This window comes from Mytilus trossulus, chromosome 8 (assembly GCF_036588685.1).
Source record: "Mytilus trossulus isolate FHL-02 chromosome 8, PNRI_Mtr1.1.1.hap1, whole genome shotgun sequence".
Taxonomy (NCBI): domain Eukaryota; kingdom Metazoa; phylum Mollusca; class Bivalvia; order Mytilida; family Mytilidae; genus Mytilus; species Mytilus trossulus.
In genome coordinates, this window is record NC_086380.1 from 15,898,431 (window position 1) to 15,921,668 (window position 23,238).

The 23,238-nt window shown below is 31.5% G+C and overlaps 1 protein-coding gene across 1 annotated transcript; it reads right to left on the reverse strand.

The window, feature by feature from the left end:
- Positions 1-211: 211 nt before the first annotated feature.
- On the reverse strand, positions 212-10,668 carry LOC134727389 (uncharacterized). Its single transcript, XM_063591767.1, has 5 exons — positions 10,640-10,668; positions 9,383-9,549; positions 8,654-8,676; positions 2,975-3,249; positions 212-689 (listed from the first exon to the last, which is right to left on the reverse strand). Exons 1-5 carry the CDS (start codon positions 10,666-10,668, stop codon positions 542-544), a joined length of 642 nt encoding a protein of 213 aa, XP_063447837.1. The 3' UTR covers positions 212-541.
- Between the last annotated feature and the right edge of the window lie 12,570 nt (positions 10,669-23,238).

The following is a 23,238-nucleotide window of genomic DNA, read 5'->3' on the forward strand; positions in this document are numbered from 1 at the left end:
TAACGGGTCTAAACAACCCGCTAGACGATTCAGTCTTTTCCGTCTTGACATGTCTTAACGAACTGATTTACCTGATGAGGCTATCGATCTGAACGGCGACTAAACGATCTTAAATGTCTAGACGAATTTTTCTAGCAGTAAATTCAGTCAATCAAGATGTGATCAGACCAAAATGACCGTTTCAGACTGAAATCGTGCTACTAGTGCAAACAATTGACGACAAATCGACAGGACTGACGTCATATAATTTTAAAAAATCTTTAAGAACCGTTGGAAGTGTTAACTTGTCGATAATCGGCAATACAGATGTATCTTCATTTACGGATCTGATATGTTTCCGAATTTGTGTTCGAGCAAGGTGCTTTAACCTTGGCGTTCTTCCAAAGTCGTTCACTATTTGATAGTCAGGGTCACTCTTAAAGGGATCATTTTCATAGCGATTCATATCAGATACGGTAAGATCATATCCAGCAGCTAAAAATGTTGCAAAAAATGTCTTTTTATCAATACAGTAGTTCTCTTGTCGAGCGGAAATGCAGTGTTACTCTTGTTGACGTGAAACATCTATAAATCTGTACAATTTCGGATCCACTCCATGTTGTAGTAACAGTATTGCTGTTGTACAAATAAACCACGGTTCGCATATTTCTAAGGTAGTTGGCTGATTTGCTTCATAAACCTTGCCTCTCCTGAAATATATAAAAGAAAGATATAGTTTTTAAATTATTTAGAAACTCCCTCAGACAAAGTTCTCAGATGGTTCTCTTACAGCCTTTGCTTTCAAAAAGTCGGCATTGAGCGTTCTTAATGAAGGTAAATTCAGAAAAGCAGTGCTGACGCATGCAATTTATAGCGAGTTTTTTTAATTTTTTTATAATTGAAATAAAGAGACGGAAATTACTATTAAAATTATAAAAAAGATCCTGTTTTTCGCTTCGTTTTCTTACTTTGATATGACACTTATTGTATAAGCTTACAATACGTGAAAATCCGTATAAGAAATAAACCAAATACGCTTCTAACTTATTAAGTCGCCAAAACGGAGTTTTGGGGACTTTATGTTTTTGTTCCGTTTCTTATTATTATTAAGTCACCAAAACGGAGTTTTGGGGACTTATTGTTTTTGTATCGTTTCTTATTATTATGGCACCCTCAACGGAGTTGGGGTGACATATTGTTATTGTTCGTTTCTTTTTGTCTTATTATTATTTTATGGCACCCTCAACGGAGTTTCTTTTTCTTTTTATTCTTCCACACATTTTGTCCACGCTATTTCTCGTAATTGGTCAGACCAATGTTGATGGAACTATACCATAATATGAACCGCCATGTGAAGTTTTGCAAGAGATAATGGAATGGTAAAAAATGGCCGCCGTTACCATGGAAACTACAAAAATGTAAAAATAAAATCAAAATTTTAAATCTTTCGTTATAAGAGGCAAAGTCTTGAAAGTTTATGTAAATGTTGGTAGTGGTGCCCCGAGGTACCAACAGTACTTGGAATTTTCAAAATGGCTGTCATTGCCATGCAAACTGGACAAAAGTTTAACATTGACCCTATGGGAAAATGCATTTAAGCTGCATTTTCTTTTAAAATGTAACAATTCCACGGAAATCGTAATTAGGAGTATGTGCATATGGTCACATGCAATGCTGTACTGCTAACATGTACTAGAATATTCTAGAATAAAAATATGTATTATGTTTAATGTGCTTTAAAGCGAGAAAATCGCCACTGAGAGAACGAGAAACACTCAGAGTACAAATTACTGACATTTCTGCATTTGCGTTAAAGTACATATTCGTGAATGACACACCTGCTAAAATATACACATTAGCTGAAATCAATCGATAAACATGTAATTAAATTGTATACGATAAGTTACATGTATTGTATGATACGCGAGCTATTGAAGAATAAATTGAACAGTTAATACGCCGCTCCGTCAATATATACACGTGTTGTCTGTCCAACGTCACCTCTAAAAAGAATATTAATATTGTACTTTTGTAACCATGGAAACGGCAAAAATATGATAAATCTGAAAATCCTTTATATTTAATGAGACATTCCACACACGTTATGCGGCATCATGGATACCGCAGAACAATGATTTGGGGTCCGTTTTGGCGACTTTTGTGTTAGCATCCTAACACAGGCTTACTTGTTTAATTATTGTTCTACAACTTGTTTTAGTTGAAAAAAATGTTTTATGTCTCAAGTATATTTCTTTGCATATAGGCAAACTATGTTTTGATTGTTACCTCTTTTTTTTTGTATATACCAAATAAAACTCTTTTTCTGTTCAAAGATGGGCGTGCTTTTTTGGCAAAACTATTGTTTTGATAAGAAGTAATTCGTATTGGTATTTACATGTTTTTCTTACATTTTATTAACTTATTCAGGGTTATTGCGTTTGTTTGAACTGTCACGTAGTGTTGTTAATTTCAGCTATATCTTTAATATTGCCATTTAAGCGGAGGGTTAGGCTAAATGAAGGCAATAATAATACACCGCTGTTCAAAAGTCATAAATCGATTGAGAGAAAACAAATCCGAGTAACAAACTAAAATCGACGGAAACATAACAACTCTAAGAGGAAAACAATGGAACAACGTACAGAAACACTGAAGTGCAACGGAAAAAAAACCGCCAACATACATAGAAACAAATTATTTGATAACAACAAGTCGCATTGTATACTCCAGTTCGATTTGGACTAAAATACAAAAACTGTCAGTATATTCAATTCCGGATTCAAATCGCCCGTGTATAATTTCCTCCTCTCTCCGTAGTACATTCCCAATTCTATAATTACTTATCAAACGTACCAGGCTTATAACCTGGATTAAATGAATAAAATTTAAACAAAACATCTAAATACCAAAATGAACATACTTTTATTATATGTTAATTTGAAAAACTCGACAGAACTACGTACTTAAAAAAAGTGTAATCCAAAAAAACACTTACCCTAAAAAGAGACATGGTCCCCAAGATGTAGTGTTAAGTTTCACGCCAGCGTTTAAATAATGCTCGAGTACTTTTAAAAGCATATGTGGACCACAGGAAAGTCTTGTAAATCCAAAATCCTGCCATCTACTCAGACATGTTGGATAAATGATTGCACGTACGTCAGGTGGTTCCTGTAAATTGATATCTTGTGGAATTCCCTGGAATTTGTTAATGTCCACTCCTTCAAAGTTGTATACTACGTTATAGATAATGCATATTTTAAGGTTTTTCTTGTCGTAGAACACACCGAGGGGTGTCAGGATTGATCAAATGAAAGACCGACCGGAGGGAGGTCTTTCTTTGAACAATCCTGACACCCCTCTGTGTGTTTTACGACAAGAAAATCCTTAAAATATGCATTATCTGACTTATATACCGTCAAAAAATATTAATTTTATAAAGATTTGTAAAATTTAGTATCCTTTTTTACCGACAACACTAAAGTGGGATATTCCTTTCTAATGCGTTCAGGTTTTAATACGCCCTGCGGATCATTTAAAATGAGAAATAAAACTCACTAAATAACTTAGATATAAACCTTTTAAAAATTGTTATCCATACACAATAAAAATATTACTGTAACTGCATGAAGTAAGACACAAATGTATTGTTACCATCCGATAACGGTGTATGACAAATACAAGACACATTGTAAGTTATTTATTGTATCACTTAGCATATGGAAAAGGGGGAGGGTATGGTTATTTTTTTCGTTTTGTTATGTTATTACTATCGCGGAAAAGTTGTTATTTATTTAACCATTTTACCTGAATCGAATGAAAAATTCAGAAAGATTGTCTTTCGAATAGCAATACATTTTATTAAAAGATAATCAGGATAAAATTATAGACCCTCCGCACCCGACCCTTTCGTGAGTTACGTTAATGTTATTCAATAGAATATAAGATTATTTTATTAGTTGATCATTTGATAGAGTAAAAGGTATACATAAATTTTAAAAAGTTACGAACTGACACGAAGACGAATATAAATACATGTAGGTCACAGTATGATTTCATATTCAGTGTGTCTCGTTCTGAACATGTATGAAATATTTGCCACTGGACGTTAAGCAATCAACCTATTCAGTTTGACTCAATAAGATTTTCAAAATCTTACACACGAATATATTAAATCTGGATTTATTTTATGAAAGTCTACATTAAAATTCTTCTGACCTATATGATAATGTTTCTTTATTATAGCGATAAATCAATAAAACTTCACGTTATGTGTTTCTAAAATTAAATTGCGGGTCTACAATGACGGTTTCTTTTACATCTATCATCGGTTGAACTTTAGAAACTAAATTTCCATATAGGCAACAAAAAACTATTAGACGAATAAAATTTTGAAGTAAATCATAGATTGCATGTTTCTCAAGGAAAATAATGACCTTACACAGGTCATTATTGTATGCCTTGGAGCATATACCATTGAAACATGGTATCGTCCGGGTTGATTCTGAAAAAGAATGACCTGACGTTCTGAAAGAAAATAACTCCATATAGGTATATAAATATGATTTAATGAATGACTTTGTAAATGTTCCCATATGTTGGAAGAATATTTGGCAGAATAAGAACAGTGAGATCAAATTAAGTAATGCAGGAAATATAGCCGTTTTATTGTAGTTGCATATAGAGATAATTAGGCAAAGACTTGTGACCGTTGGATGGATCAAAGAGGTAGACACCATAACATGGTTTATATATAAATAAAATATGGAATTCCGATTTTAATACTTCAGTGTCAAATAAGACTATTATTTATTATTAAGGCAAACATGTTTTGCTGGTTCAAAATATAGATAGCATCATTTGTTGGAATGTAGGCTAATATATGTTACAGTCGTTCCCAAGTCAGGAATATGACAGTTGTTATCCATTAGTTTGATGTGTTTGAGCTTTTGATTCTGTCATTTGATTAGGGACTTTCCGTTTTGAATATTCTCGTAGTTCGTTTTTTTTTGTGATTTTACTTTTTCCCATATATTTTTCTCTGCAATTTATGTACGACTTTCATTCGATTTGCTGAATATTTTCTACAGGTACTTGGGTACAGTATTTTTATGTCATATATGTTATATGCTATTCTATACCGAATACCTTACGAACTATGCTGGTCTTGCCTAATTAAAAAAAATCAACCCTTATACAAAATCCTAATTTAAAAAACACAAGTGCAGTTCCTGGATGCCCTCTTGTGTAAAACGTAAAACTTAAAGTTATGTTGAAAGTGCAAAATACACTTAAATAAACACATTCATAAGCTTTGAAAATATCCAGGATATGTTTTGTTTTACCTATCTCAAAATTCAGTAAAGTCTAGGAGACTACTAATGATTTAACTTTCGGTGGCTTTTACATGTATTAGTCAACATCTAAGTCAGTGTACATATAGTATTACATTTTGTTATATTGAATCGTCAGTTTCTCTACATTCTAAGGGCAATTTTATGTGATGTTGCTAATATTTCAAAGATAAGCATAGTTCTCATAAAACATCATGATCAAGATACTATCTATAACAATCTTTTATAAAAGCCATGCATATTTGTGTTAACTGAAAACTGTACAATTGGAATAACTACCACTCAAATGATAGGTATTTCCAAACTTAAGAATAGAGAAAAATTTAGAATTCAAAACTAAGCACAGAGTGTGAAACAACTCTTTTCCAAGAAGACATTTTAATTGTTTATCTCCAGTAAATATGAAATAAAAAGTTACGAACTGACACGAAGACGAATATAAATACATGTAGGTCACAGTATGATTTCATATTCAGTGTGTCTCGTTCTGAACATGCATGAAATATTTGCCACTGGACGTTAAGCAATCAACCTATTCAGTTTGACTCAATAAGATTTTCAAAATCTTACACACGAATATATTAAATCTGGATTTATTTTATGAAAGTCTACATTAAAATTCTTCTGACCTATATGATAATGTTTCTTTATTATAGCGATAAATCAACAAAACTTCACGTTATGTGTTTCTAAAATTAAATTGCGGGTCTACAATGACGGTTTCTTTTACATCTATCATCGGTTGAACTTTAGAAACTAAATTTCCAAATAGGCAACAAAAAACTATTAGACGAATAAAATTTTGAAGTAAATCATAGATTGCATGTTTCTCAAGGAAAATAATGACCTTACACAGGTCATTATTTTATGCCTTGGAGCATATACCATTGAAACATGGTATCGTCCGGGTTGATTCTGAAAAAGAATGACCTGACGTTCTGAAAGAAAATAACTCCATATAGGTATATAAATATGATTTAATGAATGACTTTGTAAATGTTCCCATATGTTGGAAGAATATTTGGCAGAATAAGAACAGTGAGATCAAATTAAGTAATGCAGGAAATATAGCCGTTTTATTGTAGTTGCATATAGAGATAATTAGGCAAAGACTTGTGACCGTTGGATGGATCAAAGAGGTAGATACCATAACATGGTTTATATATAAAAAAAATATGGAATTCCGATTTTAATATTTCAGTGTCAAATAAGACTATTATTTATTATTAAGGCAAACATGTTTTGCTGGTTCAAAATATAGATAGCATCATTTGTTGGAATGTAGGCTAATATATGTTACAGTCGTTCCCAAGTCAGGAATATGACAGTTGTTATCCATTAGTTTGATGTGTTTGAGCTTTTGATTCTGTCATTTGATTAGGGACTTTCCGTTTTGAATATTCTCGTAGTTCGTTTTTTTTTGTGATTTTACTTTTTCCCATATATTTTTCTCTGCAATTTATGTACGACTTTCATTCGATTTGCTGAATATTTTCTACAGGTACTTGGGTACAGTATTTTTATGTCATATATGTTATATGCTATTCTATACCGAATACCTTACGAACTATGCTGGTCTTGCCTAATTAAAAAAAATCAACCCTTATACAAAATCCTAATTTAAAAAACACAAGTGCAGTTCCTGGATGCCCTCTTGTGTAAAACGTAAAACTTAAAGTTATGTTGAAAGTGCAAAATACACTTAAATAAACACATTCATAAGCTTTGAAAATATCCAGGATATGTTTTGTTTTACCTATCTCAAAATTCAGTAAAGTCTAGGAGACTACTAATGATTTAACTTTCGGTGGCTTTTACATGTATTAGTCAACATCTAAGTCAGTGTACATATAGTATTACATTTTGTTATATTGAATCGTCAGTTTCTCTACATTCTAAGGGCAATTTTATGTGATGTTGCTAATATTTCAAAGATAAGCATAGTTCTCATAAAACATCATGATCAAGATACTATCTATAACAATCTTTTATAAAAGCCATGCATATTTGTGTTAACTGAAAACTGTACAATTGGAATAACTACCACTCAAATGATAGGTATTTCCAAACTTAAGAATAGAGAAAAATTTAGAATTCAAAACTAAGCACAGAGTGTGAAACAACTCTTTTCCAAGAAGACATTTTAATTGTTTATCTCCAGTAAATATGAAATAAAAAGTTACGAACTGACACGAAGACGAATATAAATACATGTAGGTCACAGTATGATTTCATATTCAGTGTGTCTCGTTCTGAACATGCATGAAATATTTGCCACTGGACGTTAAGCAATCAACCTATTCAGTTTGACTCAATAAGATTTTCAAAATCTTACACACGAATATATTAAATCTGGATTTATTTTATGAAAGTCTACATTAAAATTCTTCTGACCTATATGATAATGTTTCTTTATTATAGCGATAAATCAACAAAACTTCACGTTATGTGTTTCTAAAATTAAATTGCGGGTCTACAATGACGGTATCTTTTACATCTATCATCGGTTGAACTTTAGAAACTAAATTTCCAAATAGGCAACAAAAAACTATTAGACGAATAAAATTTTGAAGTAAATCATAGATTGCATGTTTCTCAAGGAAAATAATGACCTTACACAGGTCATTATTTTATGCCTTGGAGCATATACCATTGAAACATGGTATCGTCCGGGTTGATTCTGAAAAAGAATGACCTGACGTTCTGAAAGAAAATAACTCCATATAGGTATATAAATATGATTTAATGAATGACTTTGTAAATGTTCCCATATGTTGGAAGAATATTTGGCAGAATAAGAACAGTGAGATCAAATTAAGTAATGCAGGAAATATAGCCGTTTTATTGTAGTTGCATATAGAGATAATTAGGCAAAGACTTGTGACCGTTGGATGGATCAAAGAGGTAGATACCATAACATGGTTTATATATAAAAAAAATATGGAATTCCGATTTTAATATTTCAGTGTCAAATAAGACTATTATTTATTATTAAGGCAAACATGTTTTGCTGGTTCAAAATATAGATAGCATCATTTGTTGGAATGTAGGCTAATATATGTTACAGTCGTTCCCAAGTCAGGAATATGACAGTTGTTATCCATTAGTTTGATGTGTTTGAGCTTTTGATTCTGTCATTTGATTAGGGACTTTCCGTTTTGAATATTCTCGTAGTTCGTTTTTTTTGTGATTTTACTTTTTCCCATATATTTTTCTCTGCAATTTATGTACGACTTTCATTCGATTTGCTGAATATTTTCTACAGGTACTTGGGTACAGTATTTTTATGTCATATATGTTATATGCTATTCTATACCGAATACCTTACGAACTATGCTGGTTTTGCCTAATTAAAAAAAAATCAACTCTAATACAAAATCATAATTTAAAAAACACAAGTGCAGTTCCTGGATGCCCTCTTGTGTAAAACGTAAAACTTAAAGTTATGTTGAAAGTGCAAAATACACTTAAATAAACACATTCATAAGCTTTGAAAATATCCAGGATATGTTTTGTTTTACCTATCTCAAAATTCAGTAAAGTCTAGGAGACCACTAATGATTTAACTTTCGGTGGCTTTTACATGTATTAGTCAACATCTAAGTCAGTGTACATATAGTATTACATTTTGATATATTGAATCGTCAGTTTCTCTACATTATAAGGGCAATTTTATGTGATGTTGCAAATATTTCAAAGATAAGCATAGTTCGCATAAAACATCACGATCAAGATACTATATATAACAATCTTTTATAAAAGCCATGCATATTTGTGTTAACTGAAAACTGTACAATTGGAATAACTACCACTCAAATGATAGGTATTTCCAAATTTAAGAATAGAGAAAAATTTAGAATTCAAAACTAAGCACAGAGTGTGAAACAACTCTTTTCCAAGAAGACATTTTAATTGTTTATCTCCAGTAAATATGAAATAAAATGAATGCCTTTGTAACTTTTACTTAAACATAAAGGCGGGGGCTACAAAGGGGATATCTAAACTCTTAGGTCGAAAATCAAACACTAAATTCCGAATTATATACCACTTACCTGCATCTATGAGAAGTTTTACAATGTCGACGTTACAGTTGTTCGCAGCATACAATATGGGTGGCGCGCTGTTTTCATAAAAATCAAAATGTCTATCTCCTCTGGCAACTAAATTAACATCTGCACCTTTCTTTATCAATTTTTTAACAAGTTTAACATCATTCTTCCTGAAATGTCAGTTCAATTAGAGGTAAACTGTATTTGCTAAAGATTCAACAAATTATTTAGTATTTACATCATGTTTTTATTCCCTTGCCAACATGTATTTTCTGATCTCTCCTTTGTTTCACATAGTTAAGCACGTTAAAAATCTCTCGTTTTTTTTTTATTAAATACCTGAACCTCAGAAACATCTTCTAAAAGATTGATTTATAGCCGTTGTTTGAACCGTTCGACTAAACAATTTCTAAAGTCCTTAGGTACCACACCACAGTTAGATTTGAAGCTTCGGCCCCTGTGGATTTTTCAAATATGACCGCTAGTGTGCATTAAAATTCATTTGTGGATAGCTAAAATCAAAATATTCTTCATAGTGGGTTTATAGGAACATCAAGATTGTGTAATGTATGTATTATGGGATGTTTTCTGTATAAGTGTCCGTATTTTCATATCCATACAAAATATTTGTCCGGCAATTATTGTAATGTTTTTGTTTCCTACTTTTATTCACACGAACTTTTAGTTGAAATTTGACGGAAAAATGGCGGAAGACACCAATGTTTTACATGTTTTATTTGATCATGTGGTAAATTAATGTCAACAGTTTCAGAAAGCCTATCACTCAAAGACATTCAAGTTCTATTTTATACAAAATTTGGGGGGAATATGTGACATTTTCACGCCCCATTTTGCAATATTGTATTGTAAATAAATGCAGATTGTCGCCATGGATATACAAAAAAGAAATAATTTTTCACCATTTTTTCCTTTTCAAATCAAATCAATGGAAGATACTGATAACATATACATATATATGACGTGAATTCAAACTAAAACCCTATTCTCTTCAGTCAACAACTATTAAATTGAATTTGTTAGATTGCTTTACCTATCCTAGTATTGTGTACTTTTGTCCATCTTACATTGCGTTCTGCTTTGCAATTTCGAGTCTTTTACATTCATTACTGAATTCGATTTTGGAATTATATTGATTATGCTCCAACTATTAAAGGAGATGATAAAACTTCAGCAAAACCTAATTTTAAGGTTAAGGTTTCATATTTTATTCAATATGTGTATGATTGAACCTATGTATACCTCAAACTAGCTACAGTGTAATAATTCATATTCAGTAATAAGATTTTTACATGACACAATGAAACTACTTTGTCAAAATTGTGAGTTTGCTAATAAACGATATGATTTCAACTGTGAAATTAGTAACTTCCCTTTTCAAAGAAAAACAATATATGCTTTACAGCATCGTATGGCGTTTACATAACTCAATTGATAAATTACACTCGGGCATGTAACTATATATACGGACCTCATTCATTCATTAGCATGGCTTCTTAAATAAAATTTGGTCTAAAGAAGTATGGAGTACGGTAGACTGAAATCGACTCTGCATAAAAAAAATCCATTATTATCACGAATTCGTTGACTGATACGATATATATATGTCTCAAACCTAGCATCATGATATTGCAGTCTTCCTTATTTAGATGCCACAATAGTCGTCTAATCTATCATGTTACCGATTGTGTCCTATTTTCTGTGGTGGCATTTTTGGTAAGTGGGGATATGCATGGCTGCTGATTCATGCATAGAAAGAGACTATTATCCTGTCGACGCAGGTCTTTTTGAATAAGAAAATGCGATATGAGTGCCAAAGACACAACTGCCCATCCAATTTACAATGTTTAAAAGGTAAACAGTTATAGGTCAAAGAAGAGCCTTCAACACAGAGGCTTGGCTAACATCGAACAGCAACATATAAAGAATCCCACAATGACTAGTGTAAAACAATCTCGCTCATTTTGAAGTTTATGCAAATTCTTCCGTTTTGGTTTATTACCATGATTTGTATTATTTCATAAGGTTTATCACCAAACTACTGGTGCCTTCATTCGATATCATCAGTTAAGTATGTTAGGTTTATCAGCTACAGTTGGGCAGAGACCAAGCATTACATAAAGAAAACGCAAGTTAACGCCGCGTGCACATATTTCGTTAGTTAACTTCAAATTTCCCGTTTACAAGTAAACGCCCGTTTACTATAATTACGTTAACGCGGTCGAAATGGAAATTTCTAATGTCTACCCGAGTAAACGGGCGTTTACTTTGTGTCCGTTTAGTCAGTAATAAACTGGCGTTTACTTCAGAATTCGTTATATTTATTTTTACGTGCACTTAAAAGTGAACGGGCGTTTACTACATATTTTAAAAGTGTATTTTTACGTGCACTTGAAAGTAAACACGCGTTTACTTTTCGCGCTAACTGATTGGCTAAATTTAGAAATAAACTTCAAGTTCATTTGTACATTTATTTCATAAAAACGACCTTTAGTCTTTGTATTTTACGTATATGTGATTTAAAACAGAACAATTCAAAAACTCTTTTAATTCGAATATAAATTTTATTCAATTACACACAATCAGTTCCATTCAGTCCATTATTTTTACTGATCAGCAGATTTCCTATATTTTCTTTTCAAAAGTTACATGTACAAATATCGTAACAGACAGAAAGGTAACTCGAAACATCAGAAAAATATTTTTATATGATGGGATATAAACATCATGGTTAACGTGTTTCTTTCCCCATTTTTAATTGTCTCTTCGAATTCCTATAAACTATAACTCGGTGCATTTAATACATTTTTTTTATTCGCAATTCCCCTCGTTTGTCTCGGATTAACATGATTTAAGATTCTGTTTTGACAAATTATCAAACGTAAATTGTACAGGGATATTTATAAAGTGTAACATAAGTATGTAGGTCATTTGTACCATTCCGTCAATTTAAATGTTCAAATATTTCTATCGAGATTTCTATCCTTTACATTGATATATAACTCATTTACTATTCAGCTATATAGAGTGCTAATATGGTCTGTGTTGGTTGTTGCGGACAAATAATTTTATAAACGAGTCAGTCGTATGAAAACGACTGAAATTTGTTTCAATTCAATATTTTGAATAAAAAAAGGACATGGTGGAACTCTTAATTGACATGATTGATGCGAACAATTTTTTTTAGTCATAATATTCAAATATTGCTACCTTTCAGATTTATATAATACAATCAATCCTTAAATGAAAATATAACTCATTTACTATGCAGCTATATAGATTTACATGAAAAAGTGTTAATATGGTCAGTTATGGTTGTTGCGGACAAATAGTTTTATCAATGAGTCAGTCTGAGGTATGAGAACTACTGAATTTAAAAAAGGACATAGTGACACTATAAATTGGTGTGAACCATTTTTTTTTCATACTGTTCCAATATTGCTACTGTTCTATTTATACAATCAACCCTTACATGAAAATACAACTCTTCTATTATGCCACTATATAGATTTACACAATAAAGTGCTAATATGGTCAGTTTTGGTTGTTGCGGACAAATAATTATATAATACGAGTCAGTTTGATATAATAAAATTAACTGTACCAATTTTCTTGCACCAGATGCGCATTTCGACAATATATGTCTCTTCAGTGATGCTCGTGGCCAAAATATTTGAAATCCAAAGCTTGTATATTGTATTCGGTGTTGACATGAATATCAATTATATGGTCATTTTTATAAATTTTCTGTTTACAAAACTTTGAATTTTTCGAAAAACTAAGGATTTTCTTACCCCAGGTGTAGATTACCTTAGCCGTATTTGGCACAACTTTTTGGAATTTTGGGTCCTCAATGCTCTTCAACTTTGTATTTATTTGGCTTTTTAACTATTTCGATCTGAGCGTCACTGATGAGTCTTGTGTAGACGAAACGCGCGTCTGGCGTATAAAATTATAACCCTGGTACTTTTGATAACTATTGTATAAAAGATGAAGAGCTATAATCCAAAAGGTCCAAAAAGTATAGCCAAATCCGTGAAAGGAATCAGAGCTTTGCAAGAGGGAGATACATTCCTTAATTTATAATAATTTCTAATATTAATATTTTGTAACAGCAAATTTTAATAACACAAAAAATCCGTATTTTCATGCCAGTACCGAAGTACTGGCTACTGGGCTGAGGTATGGAAACTACTGAATTTTGTTTACAATTCAATCTTTTGAAGAAAAAAAAGGACATGCTGGCACTGTAAATTAATGCGAACAAAATTGTTTTGTCATAATATTCAAATATTGCTACCTTTCATATTATACAATCAATTCTTACATGAAAATATAACTCATTTACTATGTGACTATATAGATTTATATAATAAAATGCTAATATGGTTAGTTTTGGTTGTTGGGAAACAAATAATTTTATTATATGAGTCAGTTTGAGGTATGAAAACTACTGAATTTTGTTTATGATTCAATATTTTGGATAAAAAAAAGGACATTGTGGCACTCTAAATTGATGGGAACCAATTTGTTTAGTCATTATATTCAAATAAGACTACCTTTTATATTAAACAATCAATTCTTACATGAAAATTTAACTCATTTACTATGTGACTATATAGATTTACATAATAAAATGCTAATATGGTCAGTTTTTGTTGTTGCGAAACAAATAATTTTATAAAACAAGTCAGTCTTAGGTATGAAAAATACTTTAATTGGTTTACGATTCAATAATTTGGATAAAAAAGTACATGCTGGCACTCTAAATTGATGTGAACCAATTTTTTTTAGTCATAATATTCAAATATTGCTACCTTTTATATAATACAATCAATCCTTACATGAAAATATAATGCATTTACTATGTGACTATAAAGATTTACATGATAAAATGCTAATATGGTCAGTTTTGGTTATTGCGAAACAAATAATTTTATAAAACAAGTCAGTCTTAGGTATGAAAAATACTTCAATTGGTTTACGATTCAATAATTTGTATAAAAAAGTACACGCTGGCACGCTAAATTGATGCAAACCAATTTTTTTTTGTCATAATATTCAAACATTGCTCCCTTTTATATAATACAATCAATCCTTACATGAAAATATAACTCATTCACCATATGGCTATATAGACTTATATAATAAAGTGCTTATATGGTCAATTTTGATTGTTGCGGACAAATGATTTTATTATATGAGTCTGTCTGAGGTATGAAAACTACTGAATTTTGTTTACGATTCAATATTTTGAATAAAAAAAGGACATGCTGGAACTTAAACTTGATGAGAACAAATTGTTTTAATCATAATATTCAAATATTGCAACCTTTTTAATTATAAAATCAATCCTTACATGAAAATATAACTCATTTACTATATGACTATATAGATTTACATTATAAAATGCTAATATGGTCAGTTTTGGTTGTTGCGAAACAAATAATTTTATAATACGAGTCAGTCTGAGGTATGAAAACTACTTAATTGGTTTACGATTCAATAATTTGTATAAAAAAGAACGTGCTGGAACTCTAAATTGATGTGAACCAATTTTTTTTAGTCATAATTTTCAAATATTGCTACCTTTTATATAATACAATCAATCCTTACATGAAAATATAAGTCATTTACTATGTGACTATATAGATTTACATAATAAAATGCTAATATGGTCAGTTTTAGTTATTGCGAAACAAATTATTTTTCAATAAGAGTCAGTCTGAGGTATGAAAACTACATCAATTGGTTTATAATTCAATGATTTGTATAAAAAAGTACTTACTGGCATGCTAAATTGATGCAAAACCAATTTTTTAAGTCATAATATTCAAATATTGCTACCTTTTATATAATACAATCAATCCTTACATGAAAATATAACTTATTTACTATGTGACAATATAGACTTACATAATAAAATGCTAATATGGTCAGTTTTGGTTATTGCGAAACAAATAGTTTTATAATAGGAGTCAGTCTGAGGTATAAAAACTACTTAAATTGGTTTACGATTAAATAATTTGTATAAAAAAAGTACATGCTAAATTGATGCGAACCAATTTTTTTTAGTCATAATATTCAAATATTGCCACCTTTTATATAATACAATCAATCCTTACATGAAAATATAACTCATTAACCATATGGCTATATAGACTTATATAATAAATAGCTTATGGTCAATTTTGATTGTTGCGGACAAATAATTTTATTATATGAGTCAGTCTGAGGTATGAAAACTACTGAATTTTGTTTATGATTCAATATTTTGAATAAAAAAAGGACATGCTGGAACTTAAAATTGATGAGAACAAAACTTTTTAGTCATAATATTCAAATATTGCTACCTTTTTAATTATACAATCAATCCTTACATGAAAATATAACTCATTTACTTAGCAAATATACAGATTAACATAATGAAGTGCTTATATTGTCAATTTTAATATTGTGGACTTAAATTTTCTAATACTGTGAAAGTACTTTAATTCGTGGGTATCAATTTTCATGGTTTAGGCAATATTTACATGTTCGTGGGTTTTTAAATTCGTGGATCTTAATTTTCTTAATAATAATTGAAAAAAAATAAAGCCTTTAGACACGATGTTTGCAAATATTATTGATTGAAGGAAATTGTAAAGTAAACATTGACCCGTGTAAATCGTATTGACAACACTAATTAACCTAAGATAAAGTGATCAACAGATTAAAGACAATGAAAGGTGTTAATTAGGCCATAAACATGTCACCTAAAGGAAACAGTAACATAAACAAATGCTATAAACGTATTTTGAATTGTCAAATAATTCTTATCAAAATCAAGCCCAGCATGAAATTATTATTTCCCATGTGTACGAGACCTATAGGGATATAAAATGAAAACTTTATCATACTAGCATATCATTACCGGAAATCTGACTTTCATCGATCGAAAATATTTTTTATGAGAATTAAAAGATGAAAAAGTTGTACAGTTTATGGTTATTAAAGATAAAATGGGTACAATCTTGTATGCAGGTGTAGTTCTGTGACTGCTATTAAAGTATTTTCAGATTTGACGATATTCAAAATATGCTCTTGATCATTTCAGTATTCAAACATACATGGGGATCTTTCCATGTCTTGATTTGGACAATGGCTGTTTTATTTCGTTGGACACTTAAATTCGTGGATAAAGACATCCACGAAAACCACGAAAATTGGTACCCCACGAATAAAAGTACTTTCACAGTATAGGTCAGTGACTGACGTATGAAAACTACTGAAATTGGTTTATGATTCAATAATTTGTATAAAAAAGGACATGCTGGCACTCTAAATTGATGCGAACAAAATTTTTAAGTCCTAATATTCAAATATTTCTACCTTTTGTATTATACCATCAATCCTTTCATAAACATTAACATGATTAAACTCATTTACTAAGTGGTCAGTCAGTCTGAGGAATGAAAACTACTGAAATTTGTTTACGATTCAATATTTTAAATAAAAGAGGTCATGCTGGTTCAAAAATTGCTTTCAATTGCATTATATGGTACATTTTGACATAAATATATAACTGAATCACTACTGAATAGATAACTTGATAAAGGGTAAATATGGTCCGTTTTGGTTAATGAGATCAAATAATTTTGTTTTAAGAGTCAGACTGTCTTAGATGAGAAAACTGTTTGATTATGGTGAGGATTAAGTTATTTGAATAAACATACTTAAACTTTTTATTTGCGAAGAAATTTACTTCAATTATTTTTCAATTAAATGCAAATGTGTGATAACATTTATAATTAACTGTAATCGTCAATATGTCAAGCGGACATGACCAGTTGGTCATTTAATTTTGATGTACCTTTTCATTTGATATTTTAGGTCATTGTATCCAGGATACGATGACAATCTGCGTTAACGCGCGTTTACTACAAACAGTAAACGTGCGTTTACTTTTTACGAAAATAGAAGACGCGCATCTTTTCACGTTAACGCGGAGGTAAACGCGAAAGTCACTCCCGTTTACTCTTTATAAAATTAGAAGACGCGCCATTTTTGTGTTAACGCAGAGGTAAACGCGAGAGTAAACGCCAGTTTACTTTTAATGTCTACTGCAATTTCTGAGTTAACGCACAGTTAACGCGGCGTTTACATGAAGTGCACGCGAGTAAACGCCGCGTTAACTTTTTCGGCCCGTCTACATGTAATGCTTGGTCTGCACCCAACTGTAACTACTGATTCCTTCATTTGATATCATCAGTTAAGTATAGTAAAAAAAAATATAAAGCTTCAAGGTGAATCAAATAAGGGGGAGTACATAAAACCCGACAAATCAAAACGCCCGACTATTACATTGAACGTATGACGGTATATTCAATTATTACTTACAAACAAGCGATTGTTAATGCTGTAAGATCAGTATGTTTTGTTCATCGATCATCTCCATTCTAACAAAGTATCGTTTCTGTCTTAACTTCCATAGTAATTGTCTTATCAACATTAGTGCTGTATGCTGTAAGAAAGCAAAAAGATTCATGGTAAATGTTAAAGAAATGAGTTTACAAAAAATTGTTTAAGACACTATTTACACGATGAGTTCTTATATTTTAAAACATGATTAGGGGTTATTTGAAAACTACGCCGACATTGACTTACTATTTTTACAAAATTCCAAGTCGTTTTGTTTCTTTCTTCCGTTCCATTTCAAGAATTGAAATGTGAATTCATACAAAGGAAATTAAGTATTTTCAGAAATCGTAAAAAAATGATAACCTGACGATCTGATAAGTCAAGCCTTTCCAACTGAGTTTGAACAGTTAGATCTTCTACTATGCTTTAAGCCAACTCTTCAATTTTTTGGGCCGAGTTGAGCGATAACAAACTTATATAATACCGCATCATTTTAAAAGACAGAGAAAGTAAATATTGATTGATAATGTGAAGATAACTTATTCAGATTGCAACTGCATTTCATAGTTCGTTTTTATGTTGCACTGTAATACCATTGTCCCAGGTTAGGATCTGCTTACATGTTTAACCCACCAAATTATGTGTGTATGTGCCTCTCCCAAGACAGGAGCCTGTAATTAAGTGGTTGTCGTTTGTTGCTGTGTTTCATGTTTTTTTTCGTTCAATGTGTTACATAAATTAAACCGTTCGTTTTCCTTGTTGAATTGTTTCATTTGTGTTTTTAGGGCCTTTTATAGTTGACTATGCGGTATGGGTTTTGTTCATGGTTGAAGGCCATGCGGTGACTTATAGCCGTTAATTTCTAAGTCATTTGGTCTTTCATGAAGAGTTGTCTCATTGGCAATTATACCACATTTTCTTTTTCTAATATAGCTATGCGTATTATGTGCAATACTTAGTTATCTGTTAGTGACATAATGACGTTCGACACTTGAATAAAATATAAAATATAAAACTCATAACTAAAGATTCACATAGTAGATCAGGAATAAAACCTGTTTACTTAAAATAGTTTCAAGGAATAAGACAAAAATGATTTGTCTATGTTAATTTGTTTCATCATCTTTGAAGCGTTTGATTATTGATAATTCTTGAAATAATATTAGGGAATTTGTAGAATAATAATTAAAATTATCAGTGATTATATAAAATCACTGATCATTTTCAGGGAATCATTATAATCACTGATTATTTTAGTGATTCTACATCAGGGACTCTACATTATCCCTGATTATACAAATTCATTGTAACATATGCACATGTGTTATGAATACAATGTATTAGGTTTGTGTAAAATGTAGATGTAACATGCAATTATGAAGAAGAATATAACACATCTGATTTTGTATCTTACAAATTTGCCAAGCTGTCCTTAAAGCTGTACGTTTAGAACATGTTACTCTATCGGAGATGCACCAACATTGCCCCATAATAACAACAAGCAATTTCTTCCTGAAAATGAAAAATAACAAAAACACGTTCAAAATCAATGCTACAGTATAAACGAGAAAACCTGTATTTTTATTTTTTTATTTCTAACAGTTTGTAGAACAATACATACATGTCACTGTTGCACAATCGAAGTTGTAAAATTTATTTATAAATGCTTACTCTACCCGTATAAGACGGTACACTTTGGCACCTTTTTGGTCAAAATGAATTGTGAATAACAATTGATTGATATATACGACTGTAGCATAGGGGAAACCACATAAAAGAAGTTACGAGAGGATTTCACGCAAAACAGTGCAGACGTCACGACCATATGCCTTCACTAGTTACAATTTATACCTAATTTTAACATTTGAAAAAAAAAGAGAGTAGTCTTATTTAAAACTGAATAGATAAATTGATGAATGTCCAAAAAAACACAAGATGCAATAATGAAAACTAAAAGTTAACTCAAAACCGTAATTTGTCATTTTTCCCGTCTCTATAACTTAACATTCTTATGATATAGAGGAATGATACAGGAATACGTGTTCATAGACTTGCACTATCACATTTCAATGTGCGGTTATTCAAAAAGTAAAAAACATCCAATTGGCTTTTGTATTTTAGAAAGTTCAAATATAATGATTTAATTCGGGGTTTTGTCCTCACCTTCAATATTTGCTGAAATCTTGCATACATATACATGTTCGATTTGAAATATTTGCAGGATCTGAAGAAAATATTACAAAAAAGTTATCACATCCATATTTTTACGGAGATGATTCTTATAAAGTACGTAAATTTTCCTACAAGTACGATTCTTTAAACCTTGTTGATCCTTTGAATAAACCATTCTTAAAAGGTAATCAATTCACAACTGTAATCATATCTTTAACTGTTGTTATTTAATTGCTTCTTTAAAAATTGATATTGTTATTAACAGAACACACCGAAGTAGATATTGGGTAGTGCAGAACCGATCAGCAGGATAGAAGAGAATATTATCATTGATCGGGTGACAGCAGCTAGCATTGCATGTTCCGTGGTTATTAACAAAATTGTGAAGAATGTAGTTATGGATACTGGAGCAGAGGTGGGAAGTGAAACCTTCAAGTGGCCAGTTTATGTAGCACCAATTGGTTACAATATGCTATTAGTTTGTGACTTGATAGATGATATGAATATCACAGTTAGTTCACAGAAAAGCCTACAGATTAATGGTCAGTGGATTGAGTGTGACAAAAAAAGACTAACTGTTGGAGTAGTCAGATTCGGGAAAAAGGCCACCACATCTGGTATTATCATTGGCAAAGAAGCGGAAAGTAGTGATTACTTGTCGACCAAAGATTCAATGGAAGAGCCGGTAATGACAGATAACAAAAAGATCATGGTAGCAAGTACGCAGGACATGCATGTTTATATAGGTAATATGGCAAGTGCAAGTTATGAAGGTAAACCGACGGACAAGGTCGATGTCCAGATGGTACATGAACTGCTGTAACATGTTACAAAAGAAAATGCAAATGCTACAGAAGAAAATATAAATGTTACCTATAAAAATGTAAATTTTACAGACAAACTTCATATACTATAGTTTCATGAACATAAAGACTAATTTTTATAGTTCTCACATCCTTTTAAGTTTAAATAATCAGCCAAGAATTTCATCATTTTTTTCATGACATTATAAACCGAGTGTTAACCTTACAGTTCTTATTTCTACTCTGTTCTTTATGGCATTTTAACAAAACTTTCCCCCAAATACTTTATATTTGGCCATATATATTATTGCGTAGCTAAATCTTAGTTATGAATATTTTTGTCCATAAATTCCTTATCTAAAGAGATGTGTTTTATTTTCTTACATGTTGCAAATAAACTCCATAGATACCAGGATTAAAATTGTATATGCACGCCAGACGCGCGTTTGTCTCAAAAAGACTCATCAGTAACGCTCGCATCAAAAACATCTACGGTAATCTATTCCTGAGGTAGAGAAACCTTAGTTTTTTCAAAATTACTAAGTTTTGTTAACAGTTAATCTATAATTATGAACATATCAACTGAAATCAATACATAGTCGCTGACTACTGGGCTGGTGATTCCCTCGGGGAAAGAAAACCTCCACCAGCAGTGGCATCGACCCATGGTCAGTGGTTGCAAATGAACTCATCATACATTGTAGATGACAGGATTAAAATTTTATATTCACGCCAGAGCGAGGGTATGTATCACTAATCTCTGTAAGTCAGACATAAATATGACTTGCTGTACTTGTGCAGCATTCCTAGCGCATGCTTCTATCGAAAAAAATCTCAGTTAAGATGAGAAACAACCGCGAAATTGTCCACAATGTCTAAAATTTGCGATTCTTCAAAATCCCCCTTTTTGACCTTTGACCGCAGTTTTAAAAAATCAGCACCCATTTGGCACTCTACGACATGCCTAAATGAAAGAATATTATATTTATCTTCAAAATAAGACCAAAATTAGCCGTGAGTTATTTCGGTCCCCTGAATTTTCAAATGTTCCTTATTTGTCACTTTACTAATTGTTTTATATGCCGTTGGTACAATTTTGCTATTATATGTGTCATCAGTCGTGATATCAGGATATTCGTGATCTAGACAAAAAAAATCTTAATTCTAATATTCTATTGAGACAACAGTAGCATGTTTAAATTTTGTCTGATTGTATACAGTGATTTAATATTTCGCAGTTATTTAAATTTCGGGACGAAATTCTATTTCGACGGAGGGCAGTTTTGTGAACGATAAATAAAGCGGCAATCCCTTTTTGTGTTATCATAACGTCGTTCCCGGCATATTGACAATTGCCGATTTAGTGTTACGAAATTCCGCCAGCATGTGGTCATTTGGATACCATCTTTGTTTTCTAGCTTGTTATGAACCGCCCCACCCTCCGCGATCCAATAGTGAGATACATGACTGTCATTCGTTAGTATATAAGAATATTTTATCAGTTGATCATTTGATAGAGTTAAAAATATATATAGACGTAAAATGACATAAAGAGCGCACGAAATCGTGAAACATTTATACGTAACAGCATGATGTCCTATGCAGTGTGACACAATAAGATTTTCTATTCTTACACACGAGTATTTATTTCACCTGACTTGGCGGAGTTTAACTGGCTCGCTCATAATAAACCAGTCCATCTATAGATAGGTGTTTTAGGATAAACTCATCAATGAAATGTCTAGTCATTATTTTGTAAATTCCTTTGATGACACTGATTGGTGATTAGAAATCAGTATTAATTATAACGGCAATCATCCTTATCACACACATCTTCAAATAGACTGTCCACATGCAAGTTTAAACATTAGCTCCGCCCGATCAGTTGAAATTACATTGGTAATAGTCTGTTGTTATTTATGCATTATTGTCATTTTGTTTATTTTCTTTGGTTAAATCTTCTGACATCAGACTCGGACTTCTCTTGCACTGCATTTTAATGTGCGTATTGTTATGCGTTTACTTTTCTACATTGGTAAGAGGTATAGGGGGAGGGTTGAGATCTCACAAACATATTTAACCCCGCCGCATTTTTGCGCCTGTCCCAAGTCAGGATTCTCTGGCCTTTGTTAGTCTTGTATTATTTTAGATTTAGTTTCTTGTATACACTTTGGAAATTAGTATGGCGTTCATTATCACTGAACTAGTATATATTTGTTTAGGGGACAGCTGAAGAACGCCTCTAGACAGGGTGCGGGAATTTCGCGCTACACTGCAGACCTGTTGGCCCGGGGGGGGGACACTTCAAACTTTTTTTGGTAGGGGGGAGCAGCTGAGACATCAAGTACCCCACCCTTTTCATATATTTTGTTTATCAAAAATATATACCTTGTCATATATTTATAAACAAAAAACAGACCTATAGACATTATAGATATATTTGAATATTTTTCATCTTCTTGTACA

Excerpts from the sequence above, each read along its gene's own strand:
- LOC134727389 (XM_063591767.1), bottom strand. The coding sequence starts at position 10,668 with ATGAATTATTACACTGTAGCTAGTTTGAG. Across the intron at positions 8,677-9,382 it reads AAAACTTCTCATAGATGCAG|GCAAAACCAGCATAGTTCGT; the intron begins GTAAGTGGTATA and ends TTTTTTAATTAG. Across the intron at positions 690-2,974 it reads GGACCATGTCTCTTTTTAGG|GAGAGGCAAGGTTTATGAAG; the intron begins GTAAGTGTTTTT and ends TATATATTTCAG.